Genomic DNA, 17,768 nt, shown 5'->3' on the forward strand with positions numbered 1-17,768 from the left:
TGCCCGGATCTGGGCGGGGCCTCGCTCTGCCTCGGCCAATCGCGCGCCGCCGTCCCGCCGGTCCGGGTCAATCAGCGCGCGCGGGAGGCGGGGCCTCGCGTGAGGCGGTCGCCGCCATTTTGTCGCCGGTGCCGCCACCGAGTCCCGGAGCGAGGGGGGGACGCGGTGAGAGAGGGGGGAGCACCGGGAGAAGACCGGGAGGGGCCGGGGGGGCACCGGGAGCGGGATGGGGGAGCGCCGGAGCCGGGCCGAGGCTTCGCAGTCTGTGGAGGGGAACGGGACGGGGGATGGGGGGCAGGACGAGTCCCCGCGGCCGGAGGTGCCCTGGGGGTCTCACCGATCCGCCCTTTCCCCGGCGTGGGGGGTTTATTCCAGCCCCTCTCTGCAAAGCTGGGAGTGCTCCGGGGGGGTCTCCCTGAGCTGCCCCTTCCCTGGCGTGGGGGAGCTTCGCTCCAGCCCCTCTCTGTGGGGGCGGGGGTGCTCTGAGGGTCCCACCGAGCCGCGTCCGTGGAGCTGGGGACGGTTTGGGGGCTTTGCTCCAGACCCTCCCCGCGGAGCTGGGGGCGCTCGGGGGATCTCACCGGCCGCCCCTCTCCCCCCCCGGCGCCGCAGGCGGGTCGCGATGGTGAAGCTGTTCATCGGGAACCTGCCGCGGGAGGCGACGGAGCAGGAGATCCGCTCCCTGTTCGAGCAGTACGGGAAGGTGCTGGAGTGCGACATCATCAAGAACTACGGCTTCGTGCACATCGAGGACAAGACGGCGGCCGAGGACGCCATCCGCAACCTGCACCACCACAAGCTGCACGGCGTCTGCATCAACGTGGAGGCCAGCAAGAACAAGAGCAAGGCCTCCACCAAGCTGCACGTGGGCAACATCAGCCCCGCCTGCACCAACCTGGAGCTGCGCGCCAAGTTCGAGGAGTACGGCCCCGTCATCGAGTGCGACATCGTCAAGGACTACGCCTTCGTGCACATGGAGCGGGCGGAGGACGCGGTGGAGGCCATCCGGGGGCTGGACAACACCGAGTTCCAGGGTGAGCTCGGGCTCGGGGAGCGCCGGGCCGGGCGGGGGGGGGTGGAGGTGCCGCTCCGGGGGGTTTCGGCCGGATCCGGGTGTCACCAAAATCACCTCGGTGCCGCAGCTGCCGCGGCGTCCGGGGCCGTTTGGTGCCTCTTATGGTCTTATCGGCTCGGTGGGGACTGTTGGTGCTGTGTCCCCTCCCCGTGTCCCTCGGCCGGTGTCGGTTCTGCAGCCCGGGCCGTGCCCGGGGCCGTGCCCGTGGTGGCTCCGTGTCGGGGCAGAGCGGCTCCACGGCGCCCGCTTTGTGAGGAATTCTGGAGCGTTTGCCCCAAAACCGGCGGGTTTGGGGCAGGTTCTGCCCCTGGGGCCTCCTCGTGGGACCAGCGGTGTCCCTGTGCGGCCGGAATTTGGGGGGAAACGGGGTGATAACGGTAACTGAGGCTGGGAGTCACAGCCCGACGCTGCTGCCGTGCCCAGACACTGCCAGGGCGGCTCCTCTGCCCCCCAACTCCTGCCCAGGACCACGGGGAGCCCCTGCTGCTGCTGCTGGTGCCCACCCAGGCGGGTCCTGTTCCTCCCCGCCCTCAGCGGTGCCAGGGCTGGCTCTGGGGGTCTCACAGTGCCAGGGATGGGTCTCAGGGACCCCGTGGCCCGGTCCTGGCTCTCAGGGGTCCCTTGGCACAGTGCCAGTGCTGGGGGCAGCTCTCGGGGGCCTCAGACACCCCGACCTTTAAAATAATTTAATCTGGGTGCAGCAATGAAATGGCAAAATCACAGCTCGAGGGGGAGTCTCTGAGGAGGGACCCTGAGCCAAGGACCCCCCCAGTGTGTGCACGGCAATGTCTGGGGGTTGTCACCTCCTGCCCTGTCCCCAAGTGTCCCTCCCCTGGCTGGGCCACGTGTCCCCAGGCCCGCCCTTGTGGCTCTTCCTGGGGGTCCCACTCAGAGCTGAACCTGCAGCTGCCCCCAGTTCCTCGGTGCCGGTGCCGGGGCAGCTCTGGGGGTCCCAGGGGGCAGTGCCAGGGACAGCTCTGCAGGACCCCGTGATGCCAGTGCTGGGGGGGTATCTGGGGGGTCACTGTAGCACGGTGCCGGTGCCCGTGGCAGCCCCAGGGACCCTGGGCATGGTGCCGGTGCCCATGGCAGCTCAGGGGACCCTGGGCATGGTGCCAGTGCCCGTGGCAGCTCAGGGGACCCTGGGCATGGTGCTGGTGCCCATGGCAGCTCAGGGGGTCACTGTAGCACGGTGCTGGTGCCCGTGGCAGCCCCAGGGACCCTGGGCATGGTGCCGGTGCCCATGGCAGCTCAGGGGGTCACTGTAGCACGGTGCTGGTGCCCGTGGCAGCTCTGGGGACCCTGGGCACGGTGCCGGTGCCGTGGCAGCTCTGAGGGTCACTGTAGCACGGTGCCGGTGCCCGTGGCAGCCCCGGGGACCCTGAGCACGGTGCCGGTGCCCGTGGCAGCTCTGGGGGACTCTGGGCATGGTGCCGGTGCCCGTGGCAGCTCTGGGGGTCACTGTAGCACGGTGCCGGTGCCGTGGCAGCTCTGGGGGTCACTGTAGCACGGTGCCGGTGCCCGTGGCAGCCCCAGGGACCCTGGGCACGGTGTCGGTGCCGTGGCAGCCCCGGGGACCCTGAGCACGGTGCCGGTGCCCGTGGCAGCTCTGGGGGTCACTGTAGCACGGTGCCGGTGCCGTGGCAGCCCCGGGGACCCCGCGTCGCGGCGCCGGCGGGTGACGTCGGGTCTCCCTCTCCCCAAGGCAAGCGGATGCGCGTGCAGCTGTCCACCAGCCGGCTGCGGACGGCGCCCGGGATGGGAGACAAGAGCGGCTGCTACCGCTGCGGGAAGGAGGGGCACTGGTCTAAGGAGTGCCCCGTCGATCGCCCGGGGCAAGTGGCGGACTTTGCCGAGGCCTATAACGAGCAGTACGGAGCCGTGCGCGCTCCCTACGCCGCGGGCTATGGGGAGACCGTGTATTACGATGAGGCCTACGGCGGGATGGCCGACTACTACAAGCGCTACCGCGTCCGCTCCTACGCCACGGCCTCCGCGTACGACGCCTACGCGGAGCAGACCATGGCCCAGTACTCCCAGTACGCCCAGTACTCCCAGGTCCAGTCCTCGGCCATGGCCGCCACCACGGCCATGGCCGGCCGCCTCCCCGCCGCCCTCGACGCGTACGACCGAGCGCTGCTGCCGACCCCGGGCGCGGCGGCCGCCGTCGCCGCCGCCGCCACCGCCGCCGCGGCGGCCGCCTCCTCCACCTATTACACCCGGGACAGGAGCCCCCTGCGCCGCACGGCCGCCGCGGCCAGCACCGTGGGAGAGGCGTACACGTACGAGCGCGGCCAGCTCTCGCCCGTCTCCTCGGTGGCCCGGGCCTCGCTCTACGACCTGCAGCGCTTCGAGCGGGACCCCTACGGGGAGCGGGCGCGCTATTCCGCCTTCTGAGGTGAGCGCCGGCGGCGCCGACCCCCGCGGGGCCGCGGCCCCCGCGCTCGGTAACGGCCTCTCCCCCCCAGGATCGCCGCGGAGCCCCCCCGGCACTCGCCGCCGTCGCCGTGGCCTCGCGGCCCCCGGACGCCGACGCCGCGTCAGGTCAGACGTGCCCCGGGTCGCTGCTGCCACCGTGTCCCCCCCTCCCTGTCACCACCATGTCCCTCCCGTCACCACCGTGTCCCCCCTCCCTGTCACCACCATGTCCCATCCTCCCTGTCACCATCGTGTCCCCCCTCCCTGTCACCACCATGTCCCATCCTCCCTGTCACCACCATGTCCCCCCGTCACCATCATGTCACTCCTCCTGTCACCACCGTGTCCCCCCCTCCCTGTCACCATCGTGTCCCTCCTCCTGTCACCATTGTGTCCTCCCCTGTCACCACCGTGTCCCACCCTCCCTGTCACCATCGTGTCCCCCCCGTCACCATCGTGTCCCTCCTCCTGTCACTTCGTTGTCCCTCCCCTGTCACCAGGACACCCCTTTCCCTGCTGGAGCAGGCCCTGTCACCGCTGTGTCCTGGCATCTGGGTGTCCCATGTCCGGGTGTCCCATGTCCAGGTGTCCCATGTCCGGGTGTCCCATGTCCGGGTGTCCCATGTCCAGTGTGTCCATGTCAGGGTGTCCCCGTCTCTGGGTGTCCCATGTCAGGGTGTCCCCATGTCTGGGTGTCCCCTTGTCCAGTGTGTCCGTGTCAGGGTGTCCCCATGTCTGGGTGTCCCCTTGTCCAGTGTGTCCATGTCAGGGTGTCCCCGTGTCCCGGTGTCCCCGTGTCCGGGTGTTCCATGTCTGGGTGTCCCTGTGTCCTGCTTTCCCAGCAGCCTGGTGTCCCCTGTCCCCCTGTCCCCGTGTCCCCTGTCCCCCTGTCCCCCTGTCCCCTGTCCCCCTGTCCCCCTGTCCCCGTGTCCCCTGTCCCCGTGTCCCCCTGTCCCCGTGTCCCGTGTCCCCCTGTCCCCGTGTCCCCCTGTCCCCTGTCCCGATGTCCCCGGTCCCCCCGTCCCCGTGTTCCCTGGACCTGTGTCCCCCTGTCCCCTGTCCCCGTGTCCCCTGTCCCCATGTCCCTTGTCCCTGTCCCCGTGTCCCATGTCCCCTGTCCCCCTGTCCCCGTGTCCCCCTGTCCCCCTGTCCCCTGTCCCCATGTCCCCTGTCCCTGTCCCCATGTCCCCGTGTCCCCTGTCCCCCTGTCCCCGTGTCCCCATGTCTCTGTCCCCCCACCCCTCTCACCTCTCCGCTCTCTTCCAGGTGTGGCCCCGGACGGAGCCGTGTCCCCCCCCCGCCCGAGCCCCCCCTTTTTGTAGGGCGCTCCCCCCGGATGCCCCCCGGCCTCGCCCGCCCGTTTTCCACCAAAATAAACGTTTTCACCGAATTTCGAAGCCTGGGGTCGTTCCTGGGGGCGGGGTCTGGAGGGGCGGGGCGATCCCCGACCAATCAGAGCGGCGCTGGATACAAAACCCGCGCGGAATATGCAAAACGACTGGAGGGGCGGGGCGAATGCAAATGAACTGCGCTGTCGGCCAATCCGGCTGGAGGAAGGGGGTGTTCGGGCAAAAGGGGTGTGGTTATGCAAATTAAGCAAAGATTGGGTCACGTGGTCCATAGTGCAGCACCGCGCCTCGGCCAACAGGGGGCGCCCACCGACTTCGAGCAGGGGGCGGGGGCCGGCACGCGACTCGCCCCGCCCCCCCGGCCCCGCCCCCCCCACGGCGGGAGGGGAACGGGGACCCCTGAAATGGGGCGGGACAGAGGGTGGGGAGGGGCTCAGGGACCCCTGGAGTGGGGGGGGACTGGGTGGGGGAGCGAAGGGGGCGGGGCACAGGAGCGGGGCGTTGGTGTTGTGTGGGCGGTCCCACGGCAGGTTGAAGGGTCCTGGCGGAGGTTGGGGGGGTCCCAGGGGAGTGTTGGGGGTCTCAAGGGATGTTGGGGGTCCCGGGGGTGTTGGGGGTCCCGGGGCTCCCCCCGGCTCTTACAGCGGAGGTGGCAGCCGGGGGCGGGGGCGTCGGGCAGGGCCGGGGGCAGCAGCAGCAGCAGGAGGAGGAAGAGGAGGCGTCGGGCGGCCATGGCGGGGAGGGCGGGATGATGTGGGACCCCCCCAGGAACCCCCTCGGGACCCCCAAACCCTCCCCCGGGACTCCCCGGCTCCGGGGTCCGCCCCCTCCCCGGCCCGCGGTCCTCCAGCCCGCCAGGGGGCGCCGAGCGCCGGGGCCGCGCACCCGGAAGTGCCCGAGGAGAAGCGGGACGGCGCGCGCCAATGAGCGGCGCGGGGCGGGGCCTGAGGCGGCGGGGGGGGCCAATCAGAGGAGGGGTGGGCGGGCCCAAAGGGGGCGTGGCGGGAAGGGGCGCGGCCCGGCGCGCGCGGCCGCCATGGGGCTGCTCACGATCCTGAAGAAGATGCGCGAGAAGGAGCGAGAACTGCGGCTGCTCGTGCTGTGGGCGGGGCCTCCGTGGGGAGGGGCGGGGCCTGGAGGGAGCGGGGGCGGGGCCTGATGGTGGGGGAGGGGCCAGGACAGGGTCTCAGGGGGTGGGACGGGGGCCGCTGGTGCTGTGGGCGGGGCCTGGAAGATGAGGATGAGGGGCGTGGTCTTCTTGAGGGGGTGGGGGTCTCTTAGGAAGAGGGGCGGGGCCTATGGGGGCAGGGCCTTGGGATGGGGGGTGGGTCATGAAGGGGTGGGGCCTATGTGGGTGTGTCTGTACAGGTGAGTGGGTGGGGCCTCTAGTGGGTGGAGCTTTGAGATTGTGTTGTGGGCGGGGCCTCTTGGGGGTGGAGTCTACTGGGACAGGGTCACTGGTGGGTGGGGCTAAGGAAAGGGGTGTGGCTAAGGGAGGACTCACTGGGAGGGGCCTGTAGAAAGGGGTGTGGTCAGATGGGGCGGAGCTGCAGGAGAAGCCAATGGGGTGGGGCCCATTGGAAGGGCGGGGCCTGAGGACAAGGGTGTGGTCGGTGAGTGGGAGGGGCCAATTGAAGGGGCGTGGGCAGTCAGTGTGGGCGGGTCCAGTTACAAGAGGCGGGGCTTTGGGCACGTCCATGGGGTGGGCGTGCCCTGAGGCCCCGCCCCTCGCAGGGGATTGGACAACGCCGGGAAGACGACGCTGCTGAAGCGGCTCAACGGGGAGGACGTGGGGGGCACCTCCCCCACCCTCGGCTTCAACATCAAGACCCTCGAGCACCGCGGGTGGGTGGGGCCACGGGGGTGGGCGGGGCCAAGGGGTGGGCGTGGCCATGGAAAGGGGGAGGGGGCGGCGGGTGGTGGTGGCCACGCGAGTTATGGAGACGGTGGCCATGGTGGCCTTTGAGGCTTGTGGTGGCCGTGGGGACGGCCATGGTGGCCGTGATGGCCTTGGTGGCCACGCCGGTTGTGCTGGTGGCCATGGTGGTCATGCTGGAGGCCATGATGGCCGTGGCGGTGGCCTGTCGCTGATGGTCACGGTGGCCTTGAGGCTTGTGGTGGCCGTGGCGGTGGCCATGGAGGTTGTGGTGGCCTTGGTGGCCACGTTGGTCCCGCTGGTGGCCGGGGTGGCCCTGATGGTGGTCACAGCAGTGGCCATGGTGATGGTCACAGTGCTGGTCATGGGGGTGGTCATGGCCATGGTGGTGATCTCCGTGACCCCATGTTGGCCGTGTTGACTGTATTGGTGACCCCCACGACCCCAATGACCCCGTGTTGACCCCATTGATGCCCCTGATGCCCCCAATGACCCCGTGCTGACCCCGTCGATGCCCCCGATGCCCCCAATGACCCCCTGTTGGCCGTGTTGACCCCGTTGATGACCCCCCTGCCCCCAGCGACCCCCATGCCCCCCTGCTGCCCCCGTGGCTGACCCCGGTGCCCCCCCAGGTTCCAGCTGCACGTGTGGGACGTGGGCGGGCAGAGCTCCCTGCGCTCCTACTGGCGCAACTACTTCGAGAGCACCGACGGGCTCGTCTGGGTGGTCGACAGCAGCGACCGGCAGCGGCTGCAGGTCTGCGCCGCCGAGCTGCGCGCCCTGCTCCGGGAGGAGGTGACACCCCTGGGGACACCCCTGGGGACAGGGGGGGCATGGGGACACCCCTGGGGTCATGGGGGGCATGGGGACACCCCTGGGGACAGGGGGTCATGGGGACACCCTTGGGGACATGGGGGGACAGAGGGACAGCAGGGACAGGCAGAGCCTGCAGGTCTGCGCCGCCGAGCTGCACGCCCTGCTCCGGGAGGAGGTGACACCCCTGGGGACACGGGGACACCCCTGGGGACATGGGGGACATGGTGACACCCCTGGGGTCATGGGGGACACCCCTGGGGCCATGGGGGACACCCCCGGGGCCATGGGGCCACAACCAGGGATGTCGGGGACATGGGAGACATCGCTGGGGACGTGGGGGACACTGGGGACACCCCTGAAGGGCATTGGGACACCCAGAGGGACACTGGGGACGTGGGGGACACGGGGAGGGGGGGGACAGCAGCGACTGTGGCCTCTGCTCTGGGAGGAGGTGACACTGGGGACACCCCTGGGGACACAGGGACAGTGGGCACAGAGTCAGGGACACGGGGGGCATGGCAGACACCCCTGGGGACAGGGGGGACAGGAGGGAGGGAGGGGGACATGGAGGACATGGGGGTGATGGGGGGGACATGGGGGACATGGGGGTGATGGGGGGGGACATGGAGGACATGGGGGTGATGGGGGGGGACATGGGGGACATGGGGGTGATGGGGGGGGACATGAGGGTGATGTGGGACCAGGGGCCAATGAGGTGTGGGGGGATGCAGGGCCAGGGGTGTCACGGCCAGGGGGCCGCTGGGGACCCGGGCACGGGGCTGTGGGACCACGGGGGTCACGGAGGGGCCGTGGGGGGAGACAGGGGTGTTGTGGGGGCCCAGCAGGGGGGTGACACCGCCTCTGTGTCCCCCCGAACCAGCGCCTGGCCGGGGCCACCCTGCTCGTGTTCGCCAACAAACAGGACCTGCCCGGGGCGCTGCCGGCCGGGGCCATCAGACAGGTACCCCAAAAAGGGGACCCCCCAAAGCAGGGACCCCAAAACAGGGCCATCAGACAGGTACCTCAAAAAGGGGACCCCCCAAAACAGGGTCATCAGACAGGGACCCAAAATGGGACCCCAAAACGGACCCCAAAAAAGGGATCCCCAAACGGGGATCTCAAAAGAAGGGAACCCCAAAACAGAGACTCCCAGAACAGAGACCCCCTGAAACTGGGACTCCCAAGTCCTGGGACCCCCCTCGACCCCCCAAAACTCCCCCTTTCCCCCTTTTCCAGGCCCTGGATCCGGATTTCATCCTCCCCAACCCTCCTCTGGATCCCCTTGGGACCCCCCAGTCCCCCAGTTTCCTCCCTCAAACCCCTGTTTGGGTTGAGTTGGGGGTGGTCCTGACCCCTGGGACCCCCCCCGGGCCCTTTGACCCCCCCTTTTTCCTGTTTTTCCAGGCCCTGCACCTGGATTCCATCCCTCCCACCCCCCTCTGGATCCCCTTGGGACCCCCAAACCCCCAATTTCCCCCTCAAACCCCCAATTTGCCCCCCCAAACCCCCAATTCCCCCCTCAACCCCCCGATTTGCCCCCTCATACCCCTTTTCCTTGGGTAGTTGGGGGTGGTCCCGACCCCGGGACCCCCCCCAGACCCTTTGACCCCCCCTTTTCCCGTTTTTCCAGGCCCTGGACCTGGATTCCATCCGCAGCCACCGCTGGCGCATCCAGGGCTGCTCGGCCTTCACGGGCCGGGACCTCCTGCCCGGCCTGGACTGGCTCCTGGACAACATCGGGGGGCGTCTGTGCCCCCCCGACTGACCCCCCACCCCGGGGAACCCCCCCCAGCCCCCCCCCGGGAAGATTTGGGGCAGTTTAGGGGGATTCTGGGGGGCTCTGGGGGGATGTGCCCCCTCCTCGTGCCATTAAAGTGCCCCTGGATGGTGCCCCGGGGGGTGTTTTTGGGGGTCCCTGGAGCAGTTTTTGGGCAAGTTTGGGGTGGTTTCAGGGTCTCTGGGGGTGCCTGGGGATGGTTTTGGGGGTCCCCGGGGCAGTCGGGGGAGGGGATTGGGGCAGTTTTGGGGGTCCCTGGCTCAGTTTGGGGGGGTCTGGGGCAGGTTTGGGCTCCCCGGGGCAGTTTTGGGGGGATTTCCAGGCACTTTGGGGCCCCTCAGAATCGACTCAGCCCCACGGGGGGGGGTCAGGGGGGGTCTCGTTGCTTTATTGGGGGCTCCAGGGGTAGATTTGGGGTGGGGGGTCAGGGCAGGGCCCCCCCCGGGGGGTCCCTGAAGGCGGGGGGGGGCAGCAGAGGCCCCTCCCCCTCTTCCTCCTCCTCCTCCTCCTCGGTCCGACCCCACGTGACCACCTGGGGGGGTCACGGGGGGGTCACCCCGAGGTAGGGTCACCCCCCCCCCCATGGTACCGACCCCCAAGTCCCCCATTAACCCCCCCAGACCCCCCTTTTAACCCCCCCAATGCCCCCCCCGGGACCCCCATAATGTCCCCCCCCATAATGACCCCTCAAGGCCCCCCCGCAGGGTCCCAACCCCCCTCCCCCGAATTTTACCCCCCCAAAAGGCCCCTGAGACCCCCCTTAACCCCCCCAATGCCCCCCCTGTAAGACCCCCCCCATGGGACCCCCAAATGTCCCCCCCAATATCTTCCCATCAAGGCCCCCCCCAGGGTCACTGCCCCCCCCAGTTTTAACCCCCATAAAGAGACCCCTCTTAACCCCCCCCTTTTACCACCCCCAGCCCCCCCAAATCACCCCCTTAACCCCCCCAATGTCCCCCCACCCCCCAAAATACCCCCCCACGGGACCCCCATAATGTCACCCCCCCAATGTCACCCCTTAAACCCCCCCCAGCATCACACCCCCACCCCCTGGGGTGTTGTGCCTCCCCCAGAGGACCCCCCCAGCGCCCCCCCCCCCCTCACCGTGTCCCTGGGGGGGGTCTCGGGCGCGGGGGGGGCCCCCAGGACCCTCTGCAGCACCTCGGCCACGTGTCGGCTCAGGGCGGCTCGTTCCAGGGCCATGGCCTGGGCCTGACCCCCCCCCAAAAGACGGGTCACCCCAAAAACCGGGACCCCCCCGGGACCCCCCCCAAAATCCCCGGGACCCCCCGGGACTGCCCAAGGCCACCGGGACCCCCCAGAGTGTTGGGATCCCCCCCCCGGGACACCCCCAAATCCCCGGGACCACCCCCCCCAAGTCGCTGAGACCCCTCAAAGCGCTGAGACCCCCCCCCAAAGTGTTGGGACCCCCCCAAAGCCTAGACCCCCCCCCAAAGTGGTGGGGACCCCCACCAAGCGCTGAGACCCCCCACCCAAAGGGTTGGGAACCCCCCAAAGCGTTGGGACCCCCCCACAGCGCGGAGACCCCGTCGGACCGTCTCTAAAACCCCGTGGGCCCCCCCCCCCCCCCAAAATAAAACCCCGCGATCCCGAAACTTGGGACCCCCCTCCCCAAAAGAAAACCTCGGGACCCTCCAGGGACCCCCCTGAACCCCCCCCCGGGACCCCCAAAACTCCTGGGACCCCCCCTTTAATGCCCCCGGGCCCCCCCGCCCCCTCACCAGCCCCGAGAGCCGCTCCTCCAGCAGCCGGTTCAGCCGCCGCGAGCGCGCGTAATCGTCCTGCAGCCTGCGGAGCAAACTGGGAGGACTGGGAGGGCACTGGGAGAGCACTGGGAAGGACTGGGAGGGACTGGAGGGCACTGGGAAGCACTGGGAGGGCACTGGGAAGGACTGGGAGCGACTGGAGGGCACTGGGAGGCACTGGGAGGGCACTGGGAAGGACTGGGAGCGACTGGAGGGCACTGGGAGGCACTGGGAGGGCACTGGGAAGGATTGGGAGGGACTGGAGGGCACTGGGAGGGATTGAGAGGGCACTGGGAGCACTGGGAGGGACTGGGAGCACCCAGAGGGCACTGGGGGAACTGGGAGGGATTGGGAAGGACTGGGGGGCACTGGGAGCACTGGGAGGGACTGGGGGCACTGGGAGCACTGGGACGGACTGGAAGGGACTGGGAGGGACTGGGAGGGCACTGGGAAGGACTGGGAGCACTGGGAGGGATTGAGAGGGCACTGGGAGCACTGGGACGGACTGGAAGGGACTGGGAGGGCACTGGGAAGGACTGGGAGCACTGGGAGGGATTGAGAGGGCACTGGGAGCACTGGGACGGACTGGAAGGGACTGGGAGCACTGGGAGGGATTGACTGGGAGCACTGGGACGGACTGGAAGGGACTGGGAGCACTGGGAGTACTGGGGGAGCACCGGGGGGGGCACTGAGAGAACCCGAGCCCCCGCCCTGTGGGGGGTGTGGCCACACCAAGCCACGCCCACAGGGCACCACCCATCGATCGGTGTGGGCGTGCTCTGTTTGGCCCCACCACGTGGGCGTGTCTTGTCATGTCCCGCCCCCGCGTGGGCGTGTCCCCGAGAGGCCCCGCCCCTCACCTGTCCATCCGCTCCCGCAGCGCGTCCAGCTCCGCCCGGGCCGGGGGGGGGCTGGGGGGGGAACGGGGCTGTGGGACCCCCGGAACGGACCAGGGACCCCCCAGAACCCAGGCGGGACCCCCAGAAATCCACCCGGGACCACCCAAAACCGCCCCGGAACCCCCCAAAAGTGACTCTGGACCCCCCCCAAACCGACCCCGGAAACCCCCAAATTGACCCAGGAATCCCCAAAACTGACCCGCGACCACCCCCCCCCCCCCAACAGCCTCGGCATCCCCAAAGTGATGGGAGACCCCCCCCAAAAGTGACGCGGGACCCCCAAAATCGATCCAGGACCACCCAAAACCGCCCCGGAACCCCCCAAAAGTGACTCTGGACCCCCCCCCAAACCGACCCCGGAAACCCCCAAATTGACCCAGGAATCCCCAAAAATGACCCGAGACCCCCAAACCACCCCGTAGATCCCCCCCCCTCACCCCCGGCCGACCCAGGATCACCCAACCCCGCCCCGGGACCCCCCAAAACTGAACCCGGGACCCCAAACTCACCCGGTCGCTGCCCCGGCGCCTCCGGTCGCCCCCGGCTCCTGTGGGGGGGACCCGGGTGTGACCCCCCCTCGAAAGGGGCCGAGGGTGACACAAAGTGTGTCCCCTCCCCCCAAAAAGGCCCCCCCGCGTCCGTACCTGCCCCCCCTCATCTTCCTCCTCGTCCTCCTCTTCATCCTCCTCCTCCTCCTCCTCCTCCTCCTCCAGCCCCGCCCCGGGGGGGCCCTGCCCCCCCCCCTGGGGGGCGGCGGACCCCGAGCCCAACCGGGGGGACCCCCCCGGGACCCTCCGAGGGGGCGACCCCGGCCCCCACCGACCCTCCGGAGCCCGGGGAGCTGCCGGGGGGGTCCGAGGGGTCCCGGGGGGGGTCCGGGGGCTCCCGGGGGGAGTTCGGGGGGTGGGGGGGGTGCGGGGGGGCCACCCCAGCGCCCGCAGCTCGGCGGGGCTCAGGACCCTCCGCGTCAGCTCGTCCAGGAAGCGGGAGAAGCGGGACCCCCCCCGGGGCCCCCCCACGGCCTCCAGCGAGCGCGCGATCGCCTGGGGTTCGGCCCCCCTATCTTCCCCCCGATCTCGTGTCCCCCCCCCACCCCTCTGCTCCTCCTCTGCTCCCGCATCAGCCCCCCCGCTCCCCCCCCCCTGGCCGCCCCCACCCCCTCTGGGCCCCCCCCCCGGACCCCCGGCCGGGCCCCCGGCGGCGAGGGGGGGTGTAAGAGCCGGGGGGGGGGACGGGACCCCCCCGGGGGGACATCGGGGGGTCCCCGAAGGCGCCCGCGACGTCCCCGAGGGGTTCCGGGGGGTCCCCGAGCCCCCCGGGGGGGTCCCCGGGCAGGCGGAGGTGGCTCTGCCCCCGCCGGGGGGTGGGGGGGGGGCTGTAAGGGCGGGGGGGGCCCCCCCGGGGGGATCTCGGGGGGTCCCCGAAGGCGCCCTCGATGTCCCCGAGGGGCTCCAGGGACCCCGCGCTGTCCCCGAGCCCCCCGGGCAGGCGGAGGCGGCTCGGCCCCCCCCGGCGACGGGCGAGGGGGTGCGAGTGGGGCCCCCCCTCGCCCCCCTCCCCCGCGGGGGGGTCCCCGGGGGGGTGAAGCCCCTCGTGGCTGCGGCTCAGCCCCCGGCGCAGGCGGGACCCCGGGGCGCGGGGGATGTCCCCGAACGTCCCCCCCAGGGGGTCCCCGAGGGGGTCCCCGGGGGTCCCCGCGCCGTCCCCGACCCCCTCGGGGGGGTCCCCGGGGTGGGGGGGGCGGCTGCGGCGCGGCCCCCGCCGCCGGTGGGCACCGAGGGGGTCGGGGGCGGCCCGGGGGGGGCCGGCGACGTCCCCGAGGGTCCCCAGGATGTCCCCGAGGGGGTCCGGGATGTCCCGGAGGGTCCCCTCAGGGGGGGGGTCCCCGGGGGGGTGAAGCCCCTCGTGGCTGCGGCTCAGCCCCCGGCGCAGGCGGGACCCCCCCCGGGGGTCCCCGAGCGTCCCCAGGGGGTCCCCGAAGCCCAGGGGGTCCCTCCGGGGGTCCCCGCGGGGGGGGGAGCGGGGGGGGGGGCCCCCGCAGGGGCCTTCGCCCCCCCCGGAGGAGGAGGAGGAGGAGCAGGAGCAGGAGGTGAGGGAGGGGGAGGACGAGGGGGTCCCCGGGGGGGGGCCCGGGGGGGTGAAGAAGCGCTCGAGCAGCTGCATCTTCCCGGGGGGCACCGGCCCCCCCCGGGACCCCCCCGCGACCCCCCCCCCGGGCCGCGACCCCCGCCGGGAGGGGCGGTGCCGGACGGGGGATCCCCGCGGGGGCCCCCCGCTCATCCCGGACCCCCCGGGACCCCTCGGGAACCCCCCGGGAACCCCCCGGGAACCCCCGGGGACCCCCCCCGGATTCCCCTCGGGCCCCCCCGCGCTGCCTCTGCCTGGATCCGGCTCCGGGTCTTACTCCGGTTCCAGTCCCGGCTCCGGTTCGGGTCTAATCCGGATCCCGGTTTTAACCCGGGCCCGGCCCGGTTCGGCTCCTTAATCCCGATCCGGTGCCTGATCCGGGCCCAGCCTTTGATCCGGTTCCGATCCGATCCGGTTCCGGTTCGATCCGGTTCTGGTCCGATCCGGTTCCGGTCCGATCCGGTTCCGGTCCGATCCGGTTCCGGTCCGATCCGGTTCTGGTCCGATCCGGTTCCGGTCCGATCCGGTTCTGGTCCGATCCGGTTCTGGTCCCGAGTCCGGGCCCAGCCGCTGCTCCGGGGCCGGCTCGGGTCTCCCCCGGCTCTGCTCTCGCTCCGGCTCCGGTTCGGGTCGGATCCCGCTCCGGTCCTTAATCCAGTCCCTGCTCCGGTTCCGGTCCGATCCGGTTCCGGCCCTTCCCCCCGCCCCAGTCCGGGCTCCAGTCCCGGGGTCGCCGCAGTCCCAGTTCCCAGTTCCGACCCAGTTCTGGTCCCGGCTCCAGCCCCAGTCCCTGCTCCAGTCCGGCTTATCCCGCTCCCCGAGCCGCTCCGGTCCGATCCAGTCCCGCTTTGGCCCGGTCCGATCCGGTCCGATCCGGTCCGATCCAGTCCCGCTTTGGCCCGGTCCGATCCGGTCCGATCCGGTCCGATCCAGTCCCGCTTTGGCCCGGTCCGATCCGGTCCGATCCGATCCGATCCGGTCCGATCCGGTCCGGTCCGATCCGATCCAGTCCCGCTTTGGCCCGGTCCGGTCCGGTCCGATCCGATCCAGTCCCGCTTTGGCCCGGTCCGATCCGGTCCGGTCCGGTCCGATCCGATCCGGTCCGATCCGGTGCCGGGCTTTGATCCGGGCCCGGCTCTTTATATCGGCCCGAGCGCATCAGCCGGTCACGTGACCCGACCCTCCCCCCCCCCCCCAATTCCCCCTCCCTCAGACCCCCCCCACCCCCCGGACCTCCCCCCGGATGGGCCGGACTGGAGCTACTGGGGGCACTGGTGTCCCTGGACTGGTTATACTGGTGTCACCTGTACTGGTTACACTGGTGTCCCTGTACTGGTGTCTCTGTACTGGTTGTACTGGTGTCTCTGTACTGGTTGTACTGGTGTCACCTGTACTGGTTACACTGGTGTCTCTGTACTGGTTACACTGGTGTCCCTGTACTGGTGTCTCTCTACTGGTTGTACTGGTGGTACTGGTGTCCTGGCACTATCTATACTGGTTGTACTGGAACCATCAGCACCGGCTGTACTGGTTACACTGGTGTCCTTGTACTGGGTACACTGGTTCCAACCGTACTGGGATCACTGGTGTCTCTGTACTGGTGTAACCAGTTCTGTCTGTACTGGTGTTATTGGTGTCCCTGTACTGGTGTTACTGGTTCTGTCTGTACTGGTGTGATCTCGTCTGTCTGTACCGGTGTTACTGGTGTCCCTGTACTGGTATTACTGGTGTTCCTGTACTGCTGTTCCTGGTCCTGTACTGGTGCTGCTGGTCCTGTGTGCACTGGTGTTACTGGTCCTGTACTGGTGTAAGTGCCCCCCTCCGCCCCCCCAGCCCGGCCAAGGGCGGCCGAGGTCGCTCCCAGTCGATACTGGGACGGTCCCAGTTCAGCCCCGCGGCCCTTTCCATGAGGCACCAACGAGGGGGGGGGCAGTGGGGGGGAAGGGGCCGGTTTTGGGGGACTGGGAGGGACTGGGAGGGACTGGGCCTATCTGGGGGTCCCAGGGGGTGTTCTGGGGGGTCAGGGGCCGGTTTTGGGATCCTTGGGGAGGGGATTTGGGGGTCCCAGGGGGTGTTTTGAGGGGTCAGGGGCCGGTTTTGGGGCGCTCGGGGGCTCTTTGGGGTCCCGGGGGGTGTTTTGGGTGGTCGGGGCCGGTTTTGGGGCGCTCGGGGGCTAGTTGGGGTCCCGGGGGGGGGTTTGGGGTCAGGGGCCGGTTTTTGGGGGCGCCGGGGGCTCGTTGGGGTACCGGGGGGGGGTTTTGGGGGTCAGGGCCGGTTGTGGGGCGCTCGGGGGGCTCTTTTGGGTCCCGGGGGGGGGTTTGGGGTCCCCCCCACTCCCTCCCCCGCTTCCATGACGTGGCCCCGCCTCCATGACGTGGCCCCGCCCCCTTTACGTCGCCGCCATCTTGGCTCCGGGCGGTGACGCCGCTCTTGGCTCCGCCCACTTGAGGGCAGGACGAAGGGGAGGGGCCTGTCTCGCTGACGTCACGGGGATCCCCGGCGCTGATTGGCCGATCGCGCTGTCAGTCAGGCGGGTGACGCGGTCGGACCCGGGAGCGGCGGCGGAGCCCGAGGTTGGGAAGGGGGGGGTGGATTTGGGGGGTCCCGGGGGGGGGTTTTGGGACCCCCGAGGGAGGGGAGGGTTGGGGGAGGGGAGGGGACACGGGTTTGGGGGTCTCGGGTTGGGGGGAGCCGCTTCCGGGGGGGATGAGGGGGGGGACGGTTTTGGGGTGTCCCTCTTGGGAAAGGGGGATTTGGGGGGTCCCGGGGGGGGGGGACACAAAGGGGGTTTGGGGGACCCCTCGAAGGGGATTTGGGTTGGGGGAGGGGACACGGGTTTGAAGGGGGGGGGACCCGGTTATTGGGGACCCGTTTCCGGGGGGGGAGGGTGTTTTTTGGGGGTTTCCCTCTGTTGGGGGGGGAATTTTGGGGTCCCGGGGGGGGGAAGGGAGGGTTGGGGTCCCCGGGGGGTTCCATTTCGGGGGGGGGGGTCGGACACGGCCTTTGGGGGAACCCGATCTGGGGGGGCCCGTTTCCGGGGGGGGGAGGGGGCGGTTTTGGGGTGCCCCCGTTGGGGGGGGTGGAAATTGGGGGGTCCCGGGGGGGGAGCAGGTTTGGGGGACCCTCCCCCCCCCCCCGGGGGCTGGTCCCGGGTTCTGGGGAGACCCCTGTTTTTGGGGGAGGGGGGTGGGGGGCCCCCAGGCCGGTTTGGGGGGGCCCCGGGTGTGGGTGGGGCCGTTTCCGGGGGTGGGGCAGTTTTTGGGGTGCTCCGTTTTTAGGAGGGGGGGGAAGGGGCGGTTTTGGGGTGTCCAAGGGGGGGGGGGTCCCTGGCTATTGGGGGGGGCACCCAGGGTTTGGGACCCCCCTAAAAAGGAGAGGGATAATGGGGGGGGGGTTGGGAGGACCCCAATTTTGGGGAGGGGAGGGCAGGGGGGGGGATTTGGGGGTGCAGGACCCCCCCCCTCGAACCCCCCCGGCCCCCCCCCCCAGTGCCGCCATGTCCTGAGGATGTTCAGCCTGGACGAGACCCCCGAGGACCCCGGATCCAACCCCCCCTCCCCCTGGGGGGGCTCCCCCACCCCCAGCCAGCCCAGCACCCCCTCCCCAGGTGAGAGACCCCCCCAAAATAACCCCAAAACTGCCCCAAAACCTCCCATGGCCCCCCC

The 17,768-nt window shown here is 70.5% G+C and overlaps 2 protein-coding genes and 1 long non-coding RNA gene across 5 annotated transcripts; all 3 read left to right on the forward strand.

Moving 5' to 3' along the window:
* Positions 1-99: 99 nt before the first annotated feature.
* On the forward strand, positions 100-4,883 carry LOC114003537 (RNA-binding protein 4B-like). The gene is made up of 5 exons (XM_039378614.1): positions 100-165; positions 613-1,034; positions 2,781-3,473; positions 3,544-3,619; positions 4,760-4,883. Exons 2-3 carry the CDS (start codon positions 623-625, stop codon positions 3,470-3,472), a joined length of 1,104 nt encoding a protein of 367 aa, XP_039234548.1. The 5' UTR covers positions 100-165; positions 613-622; the 3' UTR covers position 3,473; positions 3,544-3,619; positions 4,760-4,883.
* Positions 4,884-5,852: 969 nt separating this feature from the next.
* Positions 5,853-9,446, forward strand: ARL2 (ADP ribosylation factor like GTPase 2). 2 transcript variants are annotated; one of them, XM_027750594.2, is made up of 5 exons: positions 5,853-5,943; positions 6,577-6,687; positions 7,351-7,513; positions 8,415-8,495; positions 9,165-9,446. In XM_027750594.2, exons 1-5 carry the CDS (start codon positions 5,879-5,881, stop codon positions 9,297-9,299), a joined length of 555 nt encoding a protein of 184 aa, XP_027606395.1. In that variant the 5' UTR covers positions 5,853-5,878; the 3' UTR covers positions 9,300-9,446. The 2 variants fall into 2 exon arrangements, with proteins under 2 accessions (XP_027606395.1, XP_027606398.1); XM_027750597.2 differs by having other exon boundaries at positions 7,351-7,474.
* Positions 9,447-15,567: 6,121 nt separating this feature from the next.
* LOC120322610 lies at positions 15,568-17,704 on the forward strand. 2 transcript variants are annotated; one of them, XR_005562430.1, is made up of 3 exons: positions 15,568-15,910; positions 16,558-16,676; positions 17,593-17,704. It is a non-coding gene; the product is annotated as an uncharacterized LOC120322610 (long non-coding RNA). The 2 variants fall into 2 exon arrangements; XR_005562422.1 differs by having other exon boundaries at positions 15,859-15,910; positions 16,553-16,676.
* The last annotated feature ends 64 nt before the right edge of the window (positions 17,705-17,768 follow it).

Source organism: Pipra filicauda, unplaced genomic scaffold, assembly GCF_003945595.2.
Source record: "Pipra filicauda isolate LSUMZ 115617 unplaced genomic scaffold, ASM394559v2 scaffold1009_size58690_pilon, whole genome shotgun sequence".
Classification (NCBI taxonomy): domain Eukaryota; kingdom Metazoa; phylum Chordata; class Aves; order Passeriformes; family Pipridae; genus Pipra; species Pipra filicauda.

What these genes read in the sequence shown, in the direction of transcription:
- LOC114003537 (XM_039378614.1), top strand. Translation starts at nt 623, where the DNA reads ATGGTGAAGCTGTTCATCGGGAACCTGCCGCGGGAGGCGACGGAGCAG. An exon ending in GGACAACACCGAGTTCCAGG is followed by an intron (nt 1,035 to 2,780) that starts GTGAGCTCGGGC and finishes CCTCTCCCCAAG; the next exon opens with GCAAGCGGATGCGCGTGCAG.
- ARL2 (XM_027750594.2), top strand. Translation starts at nt 5,879, where the DNA reads ATGGGGCTGCTCACGATCCTGAAGAAGATGCGCGAGAAGGAGCGAGAA. An exon ending in AAGACCCTCGAGCACCGCGG is followed by an intron (nt 6,688 to 7,350) that starts GTGGGTGGGGCC and finishes GTGCCCCCCCAG; the next exon opens with GTTCCAGCTGCACGTGTGGG. An exon ending in CGGCCGGGGCCATCAGACAG is followed by an intron (nt 8,496 to 9,164) that starts GTACCCCAAAAA and finishes CCGTTTTTCCAG; the next exon opens with GCCCTGGACCTGGATTCCAT.